The 18,795-nt window shown below is 44.1% G+C and overlaps 1 protein-coding gene across 2 annotated transcripts in view; it reads right to left on the reverse strand.

Moving 5' to 3' along the window:
- Nucleotides 1–18,795, reverse strand: part of LRCH1 (leucine rich repeats and calponin homology domain containing 1) — a 204,805-nt gene that overhangs the window by 75,046 nt on the left and 110,964 nt on the right. For both annotated transcript variants that reach the window (XM_066586152.1, XM_066586142.1), the window contains exons 7-14: nt 18,562–18,646; nt 14,278–14,386; nt 12,717–12,829; nt 8,877–8,941; nt 6,454–6,540; nt 4,771–4,851; nt 4,649–4,685; nt 12–56 (exon numbers count right to left, since the gene is read on the reverse strand). In XM_066586152.1, coding sequence (XP_066442249.1) covers nt 12–56; nt 4,649–4,685; nt 4,771–4,851; nt 6,454–6,540; nt 8,877–8,941; nt 12,717–12,829; nt 14,278–14,386; nt 18,562–18,646 — 622 coding nt within the window. The remainder of the gene's footprint in view (nt 1–11; nt 57–4,648; nt 4,686–4,770; nt 4,852–6,453; nt 6,541–8,876; nt 8,942–12,716; nt 12,830–14,277; nt 14,387–18,561; nt 18,647–18,795) is intronic.

Raw genomic sequence — 18,795 nt, forward strand, 5'->3', positions numbered from 1 at the left:
TAGTAACCCACCTCTTCTTGGAAATTATAACATGCTTCAGTCTCGGCCATCTCATTCTGCACATAAACAAAGGTTATTGAGTAAGCGCATTAGTAGTACAAGCTGTCACACATACCTGCAGAATTACTGGGGATGTTAGAAAAATTATAAAAAAAGTGTCTCAAGTGAATGAGACCAAACTGCAACACCAGCCACGGCGCGAGGACAAGAATGGTGAGGTTTTTGGAAAAGCAGACCATTTTTTCTAATGTCAGATAACCCTTTAATGCCTAAACTACTCTAAATGTCCAAAAGTATGAGGTTGCCCAACCATCAAGACTTTACGGGTTTTTTGGACATCATTTGCAGATACAACAGTCTTAAGGCCGCTCTCACAAGTCAATGTGGCAAAACGCCGCAATTTCAAATGCAGCGCTTTGCCGTGATTTTATTCTCGCTTTCAGCCGCAGCTCCCTACGGCCGACAGCGTGTTTTAGTGCACCCCATCACTGTAATGAGGTGTCCTAAACGGCCAAATATAGAACAGACTTTGCTTGAAAATCGCAATGGAGCACGTCTGTGAGGCCCCATCAATTTCAATGGGAACGTTCTACTACGATTAGTGCGGTTAATCGCGGTAAAAAGCACCAGTGTGAGAGAAGCCTAACTCCTCTTGGAAGGGTTTCTACAAGCTTTTAGAGCGCGTCTGTAGAAATTGTGTTTATTCAGCCCGAAGCGCATTTGTTAGGTACGGATGTTGAGCCTGGCTTGCAATAGACATTCCAATTTATCGAAAACATATTCAGTCAGGTTGGGATAACCCCTTCATCAGTTCAGATGGTGTTTAAAACATGCAAGCAAGAGTCTCAAAAGGGGTTAATCAGGAGATCCTCTTTGCCTGTGCGGTGAGGGTCAGCCAGGGTCATCCTGAAACGCGTCTTCATATGCTGATCTTGTATTTTATTAAATAAAAGGAGACGTTGTCCACACCTTTGGTTACTTCCTACATGCTTCAACCTGGAGTGTTGCGCCTCCTCCACTGCCAGCTTTTAGTCCTATTATATTGTACTTTATGTTGGTGGTCAATTTTGGCCAATATGGTTTGTGTTTTGTAGTGAAATAATCCTAAATTTATAGATCATTTTGAAAATTTTACAATTTTCAAACTCTGAATTTTTCTGCTTTTAAGACAGATACTCCTAGCACACCAAATAGTTAATAAAGAACATTTACCATATATGTCCCAAGTAGAGATGAGCGAGCGTACTTGCTAAGGCAAATTACTCGAGCGAGTATTGCCTTTTGCGAGTACCTGCCCGCTCATCTCAAAAGGTTCAGGTGCCGGCGGGGGTGAGCGGCGAGTTGGGGGAGTGAGCAGGAGGGAGCGGGGGGAGGGGGGTGAAAGAGAGAGAGAGATCTTTCCCCCGTTCCTCCCTGCTCTCCCCTGCCGGCACCCGAATCTTTTGAGACGAGCAGGCAGGTACTCGCAAAAGGAAATTCTTGCTCGAGTAATTTGCCGTAGCGAGTACGCTCGCTCATCTCTAGTCCCAAGTAGAGATGAGCGAGCCTACTTGGTAAGGCAGTTACTCGAGCGAGCATCACTCTTCTCGAGTAACTGCTTAGTGATCCGAGCAGGCTCGGGTGGGCTGTGGGGGGGGGGGGGGGTAGCGGAGCGGGAGGAAGAGTGATAGAGATCTCTCTCTTCCCCCCTTTCACCCCCGCAGCCCACCCGAGCCTGCTCGGATCACTAAGAAGTTACTCGAGAAGAGTGATGCTCGCTCAAGTAACTGCCTTACCGAGTAGGCTCGCTCATCACTAGTTCCAAGAAATTCATCAAGTGACTATTTTGACCACATGGGTGTTTTGTGGTAGATGTTAACATTAGGCCAGGAAAATTATATACACATATCTATATCTATATTTTTTTTTTCCAAAAACATGTAGGTTTAGTTCGAATTTATTTATTTTCATGAGGCTCCATATGAGAAAAAGCACTCGCAATTTCTCCTGATTATGGACACACCCCATGTAGACATAAACTGCTCTTTGATTACATGGCGGGGCTCAGAAAGGCAGATTTTGTTATAATAATTTTCAGACGTCATGTTTTACAGTCCTTGAGCCACCCAGTGCAGTGCAACAATCCCAAAGTGACTCCATTTTGGAAACTATACCCTATCTGGTATTCATGTAAGGCCGCCTGCAGACGAGCGGAAATCCCGCAGCGGGATTTCCGCCGCTGAAAGTCTGCATAGGAGTGCATTACAATACGCACTCCTATGCAGACGGCCGCGGTTTGGCCGCGCGAAATCTCGCGCGGCAAACAAACCGCGGCATGTTCTAATTTCCTGCGGGGCACGCACTCACCTGGCCGCCGGCTCCGGTCTGCGCATGCGCCGGCTGCGCGGCAGCCGGCACATCAAAGAGCCGGGGCCGCCAGGCGCGGGTGAGTACGCGCTCGTCCCTGCAGGCTCTGGGGTCGGATCGCGCGGCGAGATTTCTCGCTGCCGGATCCGACCCGCTTGTCTGCAGGCGGCCTAAGGGTGAGTACTGGTATGTCAATTTATAATGTGGGGAGTATGTAAGCTGTGCAGAGTACAGCAGCTGCAGTGCACACAATGTCCTGACGCTGGACAGCATCAGGAGTACAGCTTTGCTCAAACAGGACAGCAACCTCAGACCCAGGGCTCAATTCGTCCTCCAAAGACATGTTCAGAGCACTCCCACTGAAAGATTGAAAGATTTAGCAATCTATTTGAATAAAGTGTTAATGGCCATTAACACTTTATCATCTTTATTTCCATGTAAAGGACCTCCACAAGTTGTTTGCAGAGCCCAGCTTGTGTTTAAACACAAGCCCAGCTGTGCAAACAGCTGCTGAAACGTTCCATTGTTATTATTGCGGCTAGTGTATTCATACCATGAGGAGAACATCCTGCAGTATATTGAAAGATAAGCAAAATACATTCAAGTGGAATGCATTTCCTCATTCTTTCAGTGGCTGTACGATGTATTTTAAGTAAACTAATAATCATGTAATGATTATCGCTCATTTCTGGCCGTTTGGACGAATTGTGGACAATAATCGCTGCGTGTAAAAGGGCCTTACGGTTTTCAGGAGAACTCCTTATTTCAGAATTTGTGGTATCACTTTTAATTTTGTATAAAGCCATAATTTGTCTAAACGTGGCCTTGGCAGAACAGGAATGAAGCTCTACTGATACATGAGTGTTGGTGAAGGCAGAAGCATCCTGCAGACACAAAACTCACATCCAGCATGTATTATAGGGATGGACAGGCCCACATAGGAACAGTCTGAAACTAGGTGAAGGTTGCAAACTGAATATTAGGGTGTCTGAAAATGAATGAAGGAATACATTGTAACCTGACATTTAGTGTAACTTTTAATCTTAAAATGACTATTAATATGTAAAAATATTTTTTTCCTGTTAAAAGGTGTCCAGAATGTTAAAGTGGTGTTTTTTCTTAACCAATTGATGCTATGTAGACCTTGACTACTACCGAATTGATTAATCTCAATGAAAAAAGAACTACAGGAAAGATTGTTAATTTTACACATACCACACCTAATTCACAATTCCAACCGTACTGATAAAGGTTGATTGTGTAGGGCAGACCTAAGTTAAAGGAGATGTCTCGAGGCAGGAGTGGATTTTTTTTTTTGCCCAGTCCCCCTTATTAAGCATACATTACTAAGCCCCCCTGTAAATGACTTTTCTAGCTGGTTTGTACTTACCGTTCCAGCGTTTCAGCAACTTATAAAAATTTCCCCAAGATGGCCGCCGGCTCTTTTCCCGTCGCTTGCTGTAGCCCGACGTGCGCGCTCCCGAGACGCTACCAGCTGTGTCCCCCTGACAACCAGACGCCCCGCAGCCGCCGACCGGACCCCTGGAGTGAACACGGCCGACCAGTCACCCACCGCCAGGCAGCAGGTAACCAGCGCAGCCCCCCATCACAGCGGCAGCCCCCCCCCCCCCCCGGAACAGCGACAGCCCCCCCCCCCCGGAACAGCGGCAGCCCCCCCCATCGCAGCGACAGCCCCCCCCCCATCGCAGCGACAGCCCCCCCCCCATCGCAGCGGCAGCCCCCCCCCATCGCAGCGGCAGCCCCCCCCGGCCCATCACTTACCAGGACGGTGGGACAGCTGGACGGCAGGACAGCTGGGCGGCTTCTTGGGACAGCTGGGCGGCTCTGCACCTTCCTCTAACAGAGGATGGTACAGAATGGCCGCTCCAGCGCGCTCCCGAGCAGTGACAGCTCGTCTGCGCATGCGCAGAAGAGCTGTAGCGGGGAGCACACTGAAGCGGCTCGTGCTGAAAGGAGAAGACCGGACTGCGCAAGCGCGTCTAAAAAAGCAAGCCGCCAGCGAATTTAGACGGAACCATGGAGATGAGGACGCTAGCAACGGAGCAGGTAAGTGGAATAACTTCTGTATGGCTCATATTTAATGCACGATGTACATTACAAAGTGCATTAATATGGCCATATAGAAGTGTATACCCCCACTTGCTGCCGCGAGACAACCCCTTTAAAGCATGATCCCTGGAAATTGCTACACTTTGTTGAGCCGATACTTTATAGCCCCATTAAATGCATTGTTACATTGTTATTATGAACACATGCTCTGCACATTTTACTGGCGTTTTACCTGCAGTATTGGAGACATCTGTAATTCTACTTGGCCACTGCAAGACAAACGTAATAACTATTAACCTGTGGATATGATTTAGCTCTTTATCTAATGTGCTTTACAATGGCAAATAAACACACTTTACTGCAGACTTATGCACTTCAGATGGAGCAGTCTGTAAGCTGTACAACTCTCTTCTTTCTTCCATTTCCATTCTTAGCCTGCAGGAATTAAAATATAAGAAACTGAAATAAAAACACAATATTTATATAATATAAAACTGCATAATAGTAAATTACTTTCTTTTTTTGAACAAGATTTCATATTTTAGAGCCAGAGGCTGGCAGCTTCTAATAAGATTTGACAAGAGCAGCGCTGCAATGCAGGGCTATTTTTCCCAACAAACCATGGACACCACAACATAACCTGACAGACCCCATCATACGTCAATGGGGTCTGCAGGGCGCTGGTAGTAAACGAAAACCATGATGCAAGTGTCCAATTTTCTGAATCTGAAATAGGCCTACTGGGTCTATTGTTAGGTCTATTGCTCATGCTCTGCATTGCAATATACTCAACTATTTTCACATCTATTCCTCAGGAAGGGGGGAGGGTTTATACTTAAGGAAACTGATTCCCAACCAGGGTGCCACACGACCCAGGCTGGAAATCACTCAGTCTATATTAAATGGGTTTTTCAGGCAGCGCATGCTAGGATATACCAGCTTTGGAGCGGAAGCGCTGCTCCATCTCCAGTGGAGTGGCTGGCGCTCATAATTGCAGGCGCAGCTCTCATTGAAATCAATGGGAGCAGTGCCTGCAATTAGAACCCCAGCTCCAATTCATTTCAATGAGAGGGGCGCCTGCAATTATGAGAATCGGACACTACACGGATCGGAGCAGCGCTTCCTCTCTGATCCCTGCCTGGAAAATCCCTTTAGGCTGGGTCCACACGGGGCGGATTTGCCACGGAATTTCTGTATTGAAATTTTGCTGCATTTACATTAGCAGTGAAGTTGATGAGATTTTAAAAAGTTCTTCCACAAGGTGCAGAAAGAATGCGCACAACACCCGTCTGTTTCCACTGCGGAAATAACTTCTTGTCAATGATGGGGGTGAATTCCGCACAAAATTAACAAACCCTAAGGCCGGCTTCACACGGGCAACAAAAATTGTGCAAGATTTGTGCATTGCAAGATGCACAGATCTTGCCCGAATATGAACCCCATTTCTTTTGAATGGGGTCATACACATGAGCGATGTTGCGGCACGTCCTATCTTTGTGCGTGCTCTCGCATCACACATCCCATTGTTCTCAGTGGGGCTGTGGGCAGCATCGCACCATGTGCTAGGTGCACGCAGTTCGATGCGATGCGTCCCCCATTGAAAACATCGTCACGGCTGTCAGCAGCATTGGCGGATGCTGCTTTACCGAAGGGATGCGAGGTAGTTTTGTAACAAAATCGCTTTGCATCCACAGCAAAATCGCATGGTGACGAGCAAGATATCATGCAGTGATTCACAGCTCGATATCGTACTCGCCCCTGTGTGACATTAGCCTAAAAGTTAAAAAGAGATGACGTCACTTAGCAATAACATGGTGTCTTTTTGGTGTGCGACATCTTCTATTTCTAATATTCCCTATTGATACTTTGTGCTTGAATAGATTTGTTTTGGCACTATTCACACATTTTCTATGGTTGGCTTTCTGTATTTTTGTGCAGCTATATACTTTTGCTCCATTTGACGCTGTTATTAGATATGAGGTTATGTTTTGGGTATTATCCCGCTACCATTTTGGGCTTATAAATGATTATTTTTACCTTGTAGGATCTTGTAACATATCAACAGCTTCTCTTAACTGGTCTATCATTCCTGAATTGATATCTTTACTTTCTGATGCTGTATTGCTACAAAACAAAAGAAATTAAACATGACAGCGGAAAAACTTAAAGGTGATAATGGTTCCTATATTATAAGGCCATAATCTAGATGTTCGGTAGTGCTTATTCATCGTTTACTAGAATTATCTGTAGTACTTTCATTAATCATTGGAAAATAGATTTCCTGGGATATACGGTACTTGAACGGACAATTATATTACATTAGCCGTGGACTGCAATATTTTTTATATACACAATTTACTAGAAAACTTTTCCTCCTTCGTTCAGACCATAATGACGACTAAGGTCCGACTCTTGCAGAAACACGGTGCTCAGAGATTAGCCCCTTCCCAACTGCATAACATACAGGTTCATCATGAGGTTGTGAAGGGTATATGCAGTGGGGTCAGGAGCCTAGTCTACTCCATACCCGGATGCATCAGTTAGTTTTGGGCATGGCAGTTAAATGTCAAAGCTGATAACATGTCTAAATAGTCAGTGGGATGGTGGGGGGGGGGGGGCATCTTTCCGCTCTCCAAAAGCACTGCTGCAACAGGATTGAGGGGTGGTGATTGGCTAGCAAGGTATCACAGTCTACTGAAGACTCCCGGGGCTGTCATGCATAGCTGCCCATGGCAGGGCTTCATAGGCAACATAAAAAAAAATCACTATGTACTGCAATACTGAAGTACTGCGATATATCTTACAAGTGATAAAAAATGTGTAACAGTAAAAAAAAATATTAAAAGCTTTGACCATTAAAAATCTAAACAATCAAAAAGCCCTATATATTTGATATCGCCATGTACATAAAAGTTCAAACTTTTAAAAAAATATCCCAATATTTATTCCACATAGTGAAGGCCATAAAAAAACCATGGAATGCAAGAATTGTGGGTTTTTTTTGTTATCCTGGCTCCCAAAAAAATTTTAACAAAAATTGATCAAAAAGATGCATCTACTTCAAATTGGTATTAATAAAAACTATGTCTCAACCCGCAAGAAATGAGCCCTCACACAGCCTAATTACCGAAAAAAATTAAAATTACGTGTCTCAGAAATGGGGGAAGAAAAGAAATTTTTGTTAAAGAAAAAAAGTTTTTACATTTAAAAGAAAAGCATTAAAAACTATATAATTTCATCACCGTAATCATACTGACCCACAGAAAGTTTATATGTCATTTTTACTGCACTGTAAATGCTGTAAAAACCAAAACCCCCAAAATGGCAAATTGCATTTTTTTACATTTCTCCCCACTTTAATTTTTTTTCCCGTACATTACACGGTACATTAAATGATAACATTAAAAAATGCCACAGGTTCCTCATACTGCTGTGTCAATGGAAAAATAAAAAAGGTATGATAATCGGGGACGAAAAAAACAAAAACTAATAAATGAAAAATCTCTGGTCCTGAAGGGGTTAAGAGTAGTGAGGGAACCATTACAACAAATTATTTATATTATATTCCTAAATGATATTTGCACCTCGGTTGCCAGTGCTTTTATTTTATTACTTTGCATTTTAACAACAATAAAGCACAACAACGTGAACCTAACGTGCGCAGGTCATATACAGTATCCCATGGCGGATGATACTAATAAGGCCTCATGTCCACCGGAGGGTCGGATTCTGCATGGAAGCTGTCCGTGCAGGAACAGCACTGACATGGAGCATGCTGCGATTTCATTTCCGCATCCAAAGATCCGCAAATCAAATCTGCATTCTTGAATTCAGCTGCGGACGCCCACGTTTCCCTATGGGCAGCTGAAACTGTGGGTCATCTGCGTGGGTGCCCTGTGTGGATTCAGCAATTCAAACCCGCCTGTGGACATTGGGCCTAAAGGATATTCTTTACTGCAACATTTGGGATTAATGAAACTATACTTGCTGTCCAGGCAATGAACACTAAGAAAAGATTTATTAGAAACCAAAGTGTATACATAATTGTGAGCAAACGTTAATTAAAGGGAAGCTGTCAAGTCCTACTAGGCCCATAAACTACACTGCAGCCCCACAGAGGCCCAATAAACTTTGTTGAGGTTATAAACAAGCGCATAACATTCAGGAAAGAAAGGAGTAGGAAACCAAACCGTCAGTCCAACACACTAATGGAGCTGAAGGGTGATGCGTTCTGCAGCTTACTATATACAGGGATACACAGAAACCGCAGAAGGTTCCAAATTTTGAATGAAACCCTACAGCAAAAATGATTTACAGCTCAAAATACATGCATTTAAGTGAAAAAAAAAAAACCAGCAGGCTGTCTATAGCCTTTAAGCTACCACACTTTACATGGAGTCGTTCTTCTGCATCCACTTATAAAGGTAGTTTGTAGTGCTATCATTCTGTTATATACTCACTTGTGGTGTATCCATGTTGTATCCTCCTGTATTTGTAAAGGTTCATCGAAATCAGCTGTTTTATTCTACAATAAAGAGGTGAAAGATGAATGAAGCAGCATTTCTTAAGGCCCTTTTACACGAAATGTTTATCGTGTAAAAAAAAAAAAGGGTTCAAACGAGTGATAATGAACGATAGTCGTTCAGTGTAAACGGAGTCAACAATCCAACGGTGAATGATAAATCATTTGCTTTTTGTTTATCGTTCATTTTATACAGGCATAAAAACCATCGTCGGCTCGTTCACTAATCGTTCGGTTTAAATACAGATCGTTCAGATCTTCTCAGTCACAGCGAATGTGAACAAGTGACCGATTTCTCATTTGAATGAGCCCAGAATGTGTCAGCCTGTATAAACAGGCTGCCCAAATGAACTCTAAGGATCTGAATGGAACCCTGGTTGCTACAATAAAGGTGTTGTTTAATGCAAAACCCAATCATTGTACATTAGCGTTATATGTGATTAGAAGAAGAGTCTGCGTTTTTTTTTTGTTTTTTTTTTAAAATCAAAGCTCATAAATGGTCAGCATCGGAATTGCGGAAGTCCAGTCCTTTTCAAGTGTATGGGGCTGAGCTGCAATACCAGAAACAGCCCATTGATGAGCCTGAAATCTCTCTAGCCATACACTTTAGATAGCCGTCAATGAGTTCTTAATAGGTGGAGGTAAATCAGCTGCTGTCAGACACCTCTGGTGGTGGCTTATCTCTCTTGTCAACTCAAGAACAGGCATGGTGAAATCTGACTGCCTGATCCTTCTTTTCCCTGAATGCTTGCAGTCACGTCGGAGAAATGGCCGTAGCACTGGATCAATATAATGCTGGGGTGTTAAGGTACCTGGAATAAAGACCAGGAATAGGACAAGCGTGTCAATCTTTCATGAAGGCCTCTTCGTGGCATTGCCCACATGGTCTCTGGACCAATTTCTGGCTATCATTGTGTCAGAGACAAAAGCAGAAATCATCACTGTAGAGGATAGACCTCCATTTCATCTTGCTCTGCACCATGATAGCCTTTGAGAACGGTTGCATGAGGTCAATGGAACACTTGCATAAAATTTGTGGCATATTTTAAAATCTACAGAAAATGGAATAAAAAATTATTTGGAAGAATTAGGTGTTTTTTATTGCTATTTATAAAGTGTCCTGAAGAAAAACCCACGCCGAGAGCAGGCTGTGCTTTCAAAAAAACACCATGGACCCAAAAAATGGAATGGAAAAAAGTGTAAGAGAAAAAAAAATGCAAAAAAAGCAAAGCAATTGTGGATTCTGGTGCGTTTTTGCAGCAAATGGCACATCAGCATCCAAACCATTTGGTGTGGATATTGACCCACAGCAGATTTAACCCTTGCAATTGAAGGGGGTGAATTTTGCTGCGGATCCACACCAAAATGTATGTGGAAAGCCAACTATGATTTTCGTGGGGATTTTTTTTATTAATCTCCACACTTATTATGGCAGCTTATATTTAAATTAAGCCAGGAGTTGATTAAATAGAAATGGGAAATATAAAGGAAGGACTTCGACTTCTCCTCCGTGTCGGATCTACTTCTCCTCCGTGTCGGATCTACTTCTCCTCCGTGTCGGATCTACTTCTCCTCCGTGTCGGATCTACTTCTCCTCCGTGTCGGATCTACTTCTCCTCCGTGTCGGATCTACTTCTCCTCCGTGTCGGATCTACTTCTCCTCCGTGTCGGATCTACTTCTCCTCCGTGTCGGATCTACTTCTCCTCCGTGTCGGATCTACTTCTCCTCCGTGTCGGATCTACTTCTCCTCCGTGTCGGATCTACTTCTCCTCCGTGTCGGATCTACTTCTCCTCTGTGTTGGTGGATCTACTTCTCCTCTGTGTTGGTGGATCTACTTCTCCTCTGTGTTGGTGGATCTACTTCTCCTCTGTGTTGGATCTACTTCTCCTCTGTGTTGGATCTACTTCTGCTTTGGCTGAGAATACAGCAACAAAATCTGCCTTGAACACTCCGGCTTTTTTACAAACCCACCCAAAGCGGGAAAAACCCCCAGGAAAAAAATGCGCTCTTTGTGCCGCATTTCATAACTTTCTACTAACCTACAGCTAACGTCCAGCCACAGTGTTTTTGGCCCCCTCAAAAAAATTGGGCAAACATCGTTAAGAGAAATGACACAAAAAAAGAGGTGTTTTTCCTAAAATGTTATGTACAGCATGTTTGTGGCCAAAAAACCGCCACTTCCAGGTGTTCGCTGTAGATTAATACTAAGTTATGAAATGCACTATACAGGTTCTTTCTTTGTCGTGTTTTTCCTCACTTGTCCACCATTTTTTGTAGGTTCCATTAGTTTTCCAAAAGTGCCGTGCTGCAGGGTAGACATTTTTTTCAGACTTCTCTCTCTAAATAGAAAAATGAAAAATTTGCCGGAAAAAAATAAAATGCTGGCGTTTTTTACAAGCCTAAATAAATGGTGTCTGTAGGCAGCCTAAGGGCCCATTTACAAGCCCATGTTTTGGGGCCATAAGATGTTAGTGTAGTCCATGGACAGATCATGGGCCCAAAATAGCCTATGAGACTATTCAGATGCCCGATATATCACATGGGCCAGTGGTTGGTGTGAAAAAAGTCTCTGCATGTCCTATTGTCAGCGGTTGTCAGGGACGAGAGTAGCACATGCAGTGTATGGGGTCCAGGAACATTGCAGAGTATAAAGACTGTATGCTGTGCCATCTTTTTGCACCCATTTTTTACACACGCAGCTCGTACACAGCCGTGGAAATATGAACTTAAGCAAGTTGCCTCAGAACATATTAAATCATGCTGTTGATTAAAACAAATAATTGCCATTGCATACACCCTTTAACCCCTTGAGTGGCGGGTTTCCTACCACCCTGTCGTGCCCACCAGGGCAGGTTTTTTAAAATGGTCTAATCATTGAATTTCAACTAATTTTGCAGTTGCGTCTCAAGAGCCATAACTTTTTCATTTTTCCATTGACATGGCCGTATAAGGGCTTGTTTTTTGTGGGACAAGTTGTGATTTTTTAAACAGGGGGGAGGAAAAAAAGAAATGGGGAAAAAAGAAAAAAAGGGGCCATGTCATTAAGGGGTTAAATAATGTATTAACTTCCTTCTCTGGGTCATTACGACGCATGGATACCACATGTGTGATTGTATTTTTGATTTTTTACAAAGTAAAGGGAGACAAGTGTTTTTTATTTTTTTTATAATTTTTTTTACTTTTTTTTTTTTTGTCCCTTTAGGGGACTTCCACAGGGACCCATCAGGACCCCTGATCACATTCCGGGGGTCCGATGGTGACAGCCCTTTACATGCTGCTGTGACAGCCCTTTACATGCTGCAGTCACATAGACTGCAGCATGTAAAGGGTTAACACAGCAGAGATCGGAGGTTTTCTCTGATCTCTGCTGTAAGAGCTGGTACCTAGCTGTCCTCTGACAGCCAAGCACCAAGCTCTCCCTGCCACAGAGACCATCGGCTTGCTTCTGACAAGCTGATGGTCTCTACGGCAACCTGTAAACAAACCAGTGCAGGAGGTTGCCGACATATCGGCAATATCTTCTGCTGGTTTTTCAAAGCCCTTGCTTTGTTCTCTGTGGGACTGTGCAGACAGAGCACACTGTCACAGCTTGTGGCATTGTGCTCTGCAGCTCCCATAGTGATACATAGCCCGGAAATCTTCCGGGCTATGTCACTATGAGCAGTGGAGCTCGTCCCGGAAAATTTCCGGGCGTGCCACTCAAGGGGTTAATATATCGCATCTCCCATTAAAGTTTAATGCTCGATTTCCCGCTTTTCGTCAGCACTTTCAGTTACCTGGCTGTAGCTCGTAAATTCGTTGGGATTGGCATCTGCATCTATGTTATACTGGCACGTTGCCTTTTTTGACTCAACGGGCGCCACCAAGACACATTTCTGATGACTTTCCACTAAAACAGGAGTAAAGGAAAATATGTTAGATGAAATAAGGATATTTGATATTTTTACGTTATGCCACATGCTAATTGTGAAACTGCATGGCTTGTTTCATTGTGTGGACTAGACCTCCCAAGTGTCTGCCACCAAAGTTGGAACAATTTGTCAGGTAAACCCTGACAGCTTTGTCCACCCTTACCCACCTTCTAAGAGCCATAGATGTATGAGGGCTTGTTTTTAGTGGGATGAGATGCCATATAAACACACATTGAAAAACATAAAAAAAAGATCTATTAGGTGGAATGAAGAAAAAAAAAACTCCTAATACGCCGCTGTTCTTTGGGTTAAGTTTTTACGACATTTACAGTGTAGGAAAAATTACTTGTAACTTTTTTCTGTGGGTTTAGTACGATTATTCTGATACTAAATTTGTAGCTTTTTTATGTTTTACTGTTATGACTACCCCGGCTGTGATTGGAGGTTTACCTCACCTCCTCCTTCTGCCGGTCACAGCCATCAGCATCGTTGGTCTTCTCTGTGCAGCAGAAGCCGCTCGGTTCACCTGCCTGTCAGTAGTAAGGCATGCATTCATCTCGCTTCCTGTTCCCAGCCAATCCTGATGGTTCCTGGGTTATTTAATGTGCCCTCCCCCACTGTAGGGTGCCTGTGCAATAGGGTTCGCTAGGATTCGCAAAAGGTGCTATTATTTCCTGCTTAATTTCTAGTTTGGATCAATGCCTATTCATTCACCCAGCATTTGAAGGATGTAACACTCTTAGGCTAACTTTACATGGGTGAGTGCGATATCTGGCCATGGTTCCACTTGGTAATAATCACCCCATCTGTGCCCCATTTATTAATAAGATGCTATATGTGACCCCAGTTAGTAATAAGACCTCATTGTGACCCAACTTAGTACTAAGACCTCCTGTGGGACCCCACATACTAATAAGACCCCTATGTGGTTCCACTTACGGCTAAGGCGCCCTATATGACCCCACTCAGTAACAGAACTCCATCTGTCACCCAACTTAGTAACATTACCCACATTGGGTGCCCCCACTTAGTAATAACACCTCCTCTGTGGCCTTAAATAGTTACCCCCTCCATGTCCAAAATACAGTAGTAGAAACCCTCATTATAGCCCCCTCCCCAGGCTGCAGTGCTCAGATTGGGGAAGGGGGTGGGGTGTGAGGAAGATCTGCTATGCAAGATCACATGGAGAGCAGAGCCTCAGATGGCAGCCACTGTATCTGTGAGTTAACCCCTTCCAGGGGCCACAGTGTTAGGAGCTTACTGGGGGGCCCTAAACATGCACTGGAGACCTAGGTGGGTGCCTGCCTCCTGGCCCAGCCTGTCCCTGTGTGGAACAAATGTGCACACCAGCACATTTGGGTTGGGAAATGCAAGCCTATTCTCTAAGTGTTCCCTATAGAATGACATACTGCGCTACATCTTTTACCTTTTACTGAATTATTGAACTGCTGATCTAAATCTTCTTTGGCAAAATTTTCTTCTTCTAAAATATCAGACATTGGCACGCTTGGACTGGCAGAGTCTTCATCGCAAGGCTGTCATAAAGAGAGACATGGAAGTTTGTTACAACATTAGGATGTCACAACATTAGGATGTTTAACAATCTCCTATGAATGAGGGTCAATTCTTATGTGAAGCCCCGGCACACCTGCAGAGCCCTGAAAATGGCACAGTAACTAAGATGGTCACCACTTAAGGATACATTACTCCACAGGAGGCTCAAAGCATAAGGCTGGGTTCACACGGGGCGGAATTTCCGTGAAGGACTTTCCGCACGGAAATTCTGCCTGCAGTCTTAAGCCTGAGACTAAACAGCAAAGTGGATGAGATTTGCAAAAATTTCGTCCACTCACTGCAGACAGTCCGCTGCGGCCAAGTCGTGCTGAAACGGACATGCCGCGCCGAATTCAAAGCCGCGGCATGTCAATTGTTTCAACGTGTCTGCTACAGGCTCTCTTCTCTCTATGGGGAGAGAAGGCCGGAGTGGAATAAGCGGCTTTCCAAACCTGCGCCAAATGTCTTTGGGACTTCAGCTACAGAAATCTTGCAGAATTTCCGTGCGGTCCGGCTGCTGACATTCCCCTGGATTTCCACCTCGTGTGAACCCAGCGTAACAGTTACATTGTGACAGCAGCACTGTGGAGATGGATACAAGCTTATTGGTTGCAAAGTCATTACACAGAGCTTGGTGGCTACAGTATAATGGTATAAGTCTAGATGCTTACAGTCATATTTATGGGGCATTTAGGTTGGCAAAAAAAAAGTGCAAGAAACACTCTCTCACTGAGGGCACATAGCTTAGGTATTATTGTATCTTGACGTCAGCAGTGACGCCCCCTGTACCTAATTGGCTGCAGAGAAGGCTTCCCTGCAGGTCCTGGCAGGCCACCATTCTGGTGCTGTCCCGATGGAAGCTTCCCGCTGCTACTGTAAGTATCCTTGACCCTTCCCTGCTGCTGCTCCCGCTGTGCGTTCCTGCCAGGCCACTCTTTTTCTTCTGTCCTGGCTCCCTGCTGTTCCGTCTCCAGACCCTGAAGGAAGCTCTCCCCACTGCTGCTGTCAGTCTCCATCGCCTCCCCAGGGCCATGCTGTCGTGCTGCATTCTGCATTTTGCCCAGCCGTGTGGCGCAGTGGCCTTTCGGTGACATGTGAGATGAGTTGGCTGCCGGCGGGGAAGAAGCTTTACGCCGCTCTGTTGTCCCTGCTGCCGACACCCCTCTGCAGTGAAAGAGAGGGGGGGGGGGGCGTGCCTTCTGTCCAGGCTGTGGGGAAGCCGCCTCCAGCTGTGGGTATGCGCGTCTGCAGCGCGCCTCGCTTCCAGGGTCCAGGAAAGACTACGTAAAACGGCTGCCAAGCTCCTACCAGCGTGCATTGCCTGCCATACACACACTGCTTGGACCTTCAATAATTCTGCCTATTGGGAGCTAGGGGTGTGACAGGGGCGTTCCTCCTTGGAAGCCCTGTCAAACCCCGAGCTTCCAGTGGCGTCAAGATGCAATAATACCCACAGCTTAATGGTTACAGTCTCTTTGTAAGGCACTGAGCTTATCAGTTGCAGCCTCTGGTAATTCACAAGACATCAATAAATAGGAGAAGTCCGGTACATCCAAAGTTAAATAAAAACTTCTATCTTTGCTGCAGCATGTTAAAATAAATAAACCAAAGGTGGCATATTACAGCGATCTACGTTTCCAGCTGAACTGGTCCTTGTTTACCGCAACTTCTGATGTCCATTAGCAATGAAAAGAACAACACAAAAACGCCCCTAAAAATGCTGTCTGTCCCTTCTGCACCTTACGACCATGTCTTATGTATGGACAACTTTTTGCAATTTAATTATAACAGCAATACAGAACATCAGGACAAGCCAAAAATGACCCATTTATAATGCAAAAAATAATTTTTATGTACGAACAAATATTTTTTGATCTCTATTTGTATATGTAATTGGAACCTTGACAATTATGCTCTTTTTTGGATCCAACGGTAGTTTACTGTAGACAAGAAAACAATCTACTAAGCATGTTATTTTTTACTATATGATAAGCGTCAAACGGGTAGATCACAAGACTAGGGGAATTCTTGGTTTATTATGCCTCGTATGATCTTAAGAGACGTATATAACAAAACATAAGCTGTGAATTTCTAAGAAAGGCGAGTTTATGCTTGGAAAAACAGCACAGATATAGTAAATTATTATGAAGTGGTCATAATGTAGTCTGTGCTTCCTACTCTATGTGAAACTTTCATGTATGAACAGCAAATAAATACACCGACAGCGAAGGCAGAAATCGTCTGATCACAAGTACCAAGTCTAATCCAAATAATCCCTGTTAACCACTTATGCAGTCGGTTTTTATCTGTGGCTTGGCAGTCCATTCTTCCACCCAGATGTTTCCTAGTAGGGTAACAGACTTGGCCGTGTCCCTTCAGCTATGGCGGTTCTTGCACAGGTGAAGCCTACGCAGCGGTTTCCTGCAGCTGCTCCTCTATTTATAACTGGCAGGATGCGGAGATTTCATTTCACCAACAATGACCACCGACAAAAAAAGGATTTGGATTCTCATTAAAAGCCAGAAAAGTTGTGGAAAAGTTCAGTGCAGGAGCTACACCCGCCAACTAATTCCTCTTATTCTATTCAATAGTTTTTTAGATGATTTTTTGTCTGTGCCCTACGGTTCCGATGCTTTTACATTTTGTATGAAATACCAAAACATTCGACGATTTTTGAGTTTGAAACTGTTTTTGCTAGAAGAACGGGAAGAAATTCCAGAATAAAACGAGGTTTTTTCGCTCTGGTTAGAAGAATTTTCAGATTTAAAGAGAAAATGATATTAGAAAATGACCTATTCTATAAATCACATTTTTTGTATTAAACATTTTTTTTTTTTTAGAATTTTATGGTGATTTTTTTTTTTTTAACGTTCAGTCACAATTAGAGATAAGCGAGCGTACTCGGATAAGCACTACTCGCTCGAGTAATTGGCCTTATCCGAGTATCGCTGTGCTCGGGGCTAAAGATTCGGGTGCCGGCACGGAGCGGGGAGCTGCAGGGGAGAGCGGGGAGGAACGGAGGTAAGATCTTTCTCTCCCTCTCTCCCGCCCGCTCTCCCCTGCTCCCCGCTGCGACTCACCTGTCAGACGCAGCGGCACCCGAATCTTTAGCCCCGAGCACAGCGATACTCGGATAAAGCACATTACTAGAGCGAGTAGTGCTTATACGCGTACGCTCGCTCATCTCTAGTCACAATCTATTTTTTTTTTTTAATCCTAAAATTATGCATTTTTTCACACTGACCACACAGTCGAAGGATTTGCAGTATTTCACACCCATTTAAAACAGAGAACATTCACATGTCTGCTCAATGAGCGGATAGCGATTGCGATTTCCGCGAGCAGATTTACATTTTTGCGTGGACTCTGCAAGGACAGCTTCCACTCAATGGAAGCTGTCCGACCCACAGCCCATCCGCAATTGACATTGCAGATAGGCCGTGGGTATCTGATTCATCGCCTAGCGACGGTGCGGGAAAAACAAACAAATATTTTCTTTAAAAAAAAAAAAAAATCTGTACTAAGCATGACCACGGTCAGCCACTATATGTGAGGTCACCGGTTGGGGTCAGAGCTGGATTCTGCTACGGGCTCCCACGTGCGGAATCCGAATCGCCTGTGTGCAGGTGGCCTTATACTAGGCTGATACTTCCTGTTCTGTATAGAAAGCTTTGCAGTGGTCCTCTAACTAACATCACAGGCAGGATTACACTGAGAGGTGACATCTACTGTGTTTCCCCAATAATAAGATTTTCGGGAGAGGCTTGAAATATAAGCCCTTCCCTGAAAATAAGCCCTAGCTAACCTACATTAACCAAAAAAAAAAAATCAATAGTCACCTGGTCCGCGGCATCCCTGCCTCGCAATGGTCTCCCGCGGCAAGCTGCAGTGTCCTCCGCGCTGAAATTTCAGCTACTTTCTGGTGACAGGGTTTTGAATACCTCGCCTTCAGCAAAGCGAGTGCTGTGATTGGATCGAGTGCCAGCAATCAGACCGGGCGCTCGATCATTCACAGCCATTCAGTGAATGACATCAGTGTATTTGTAATACAGCAGAAGGCAAATTATACATTGAGGATATAATGAAATACCAGGAAAAAAATACAATGCTTATAAACTTTGCAGACACAACAGTGCAAAAATAAATGGTAACTTACCTCTATAGCAGATAATCGCTTCTCCCCACTGTCACTGCCAACACCAGAGTCAGAGTCCTTCTTTAATGGGAAAATGTCTTCAATACTAAATATGCACAAAAAAAACCTATGAATTACGTAAACACACAATGTATGGAAGATGTAATTTCTCTTAACTTAATTTTCATTTTGCATCTGGAGTTACGAGGTTTTGAACTTCTTTCTAACATTCTCCTCATGCTACATACAACCTGC

Source organism: Eleutherodactylus coqui, chromosome 1, assembly GCF_035609145.1.
Source record: "Eleutherodactylus coqui strain aEleCoq1 chromosome 1, aEleCoq1.hap1, whole genome shotgun sequence".
Classification (NCBI taxonomy): Eukaryota; Metazoa; Chordata; class Amphibia; order Anura; family Eleutherodactylidae; genus Eleutherodactylus; species Eleutherodactylus coqui.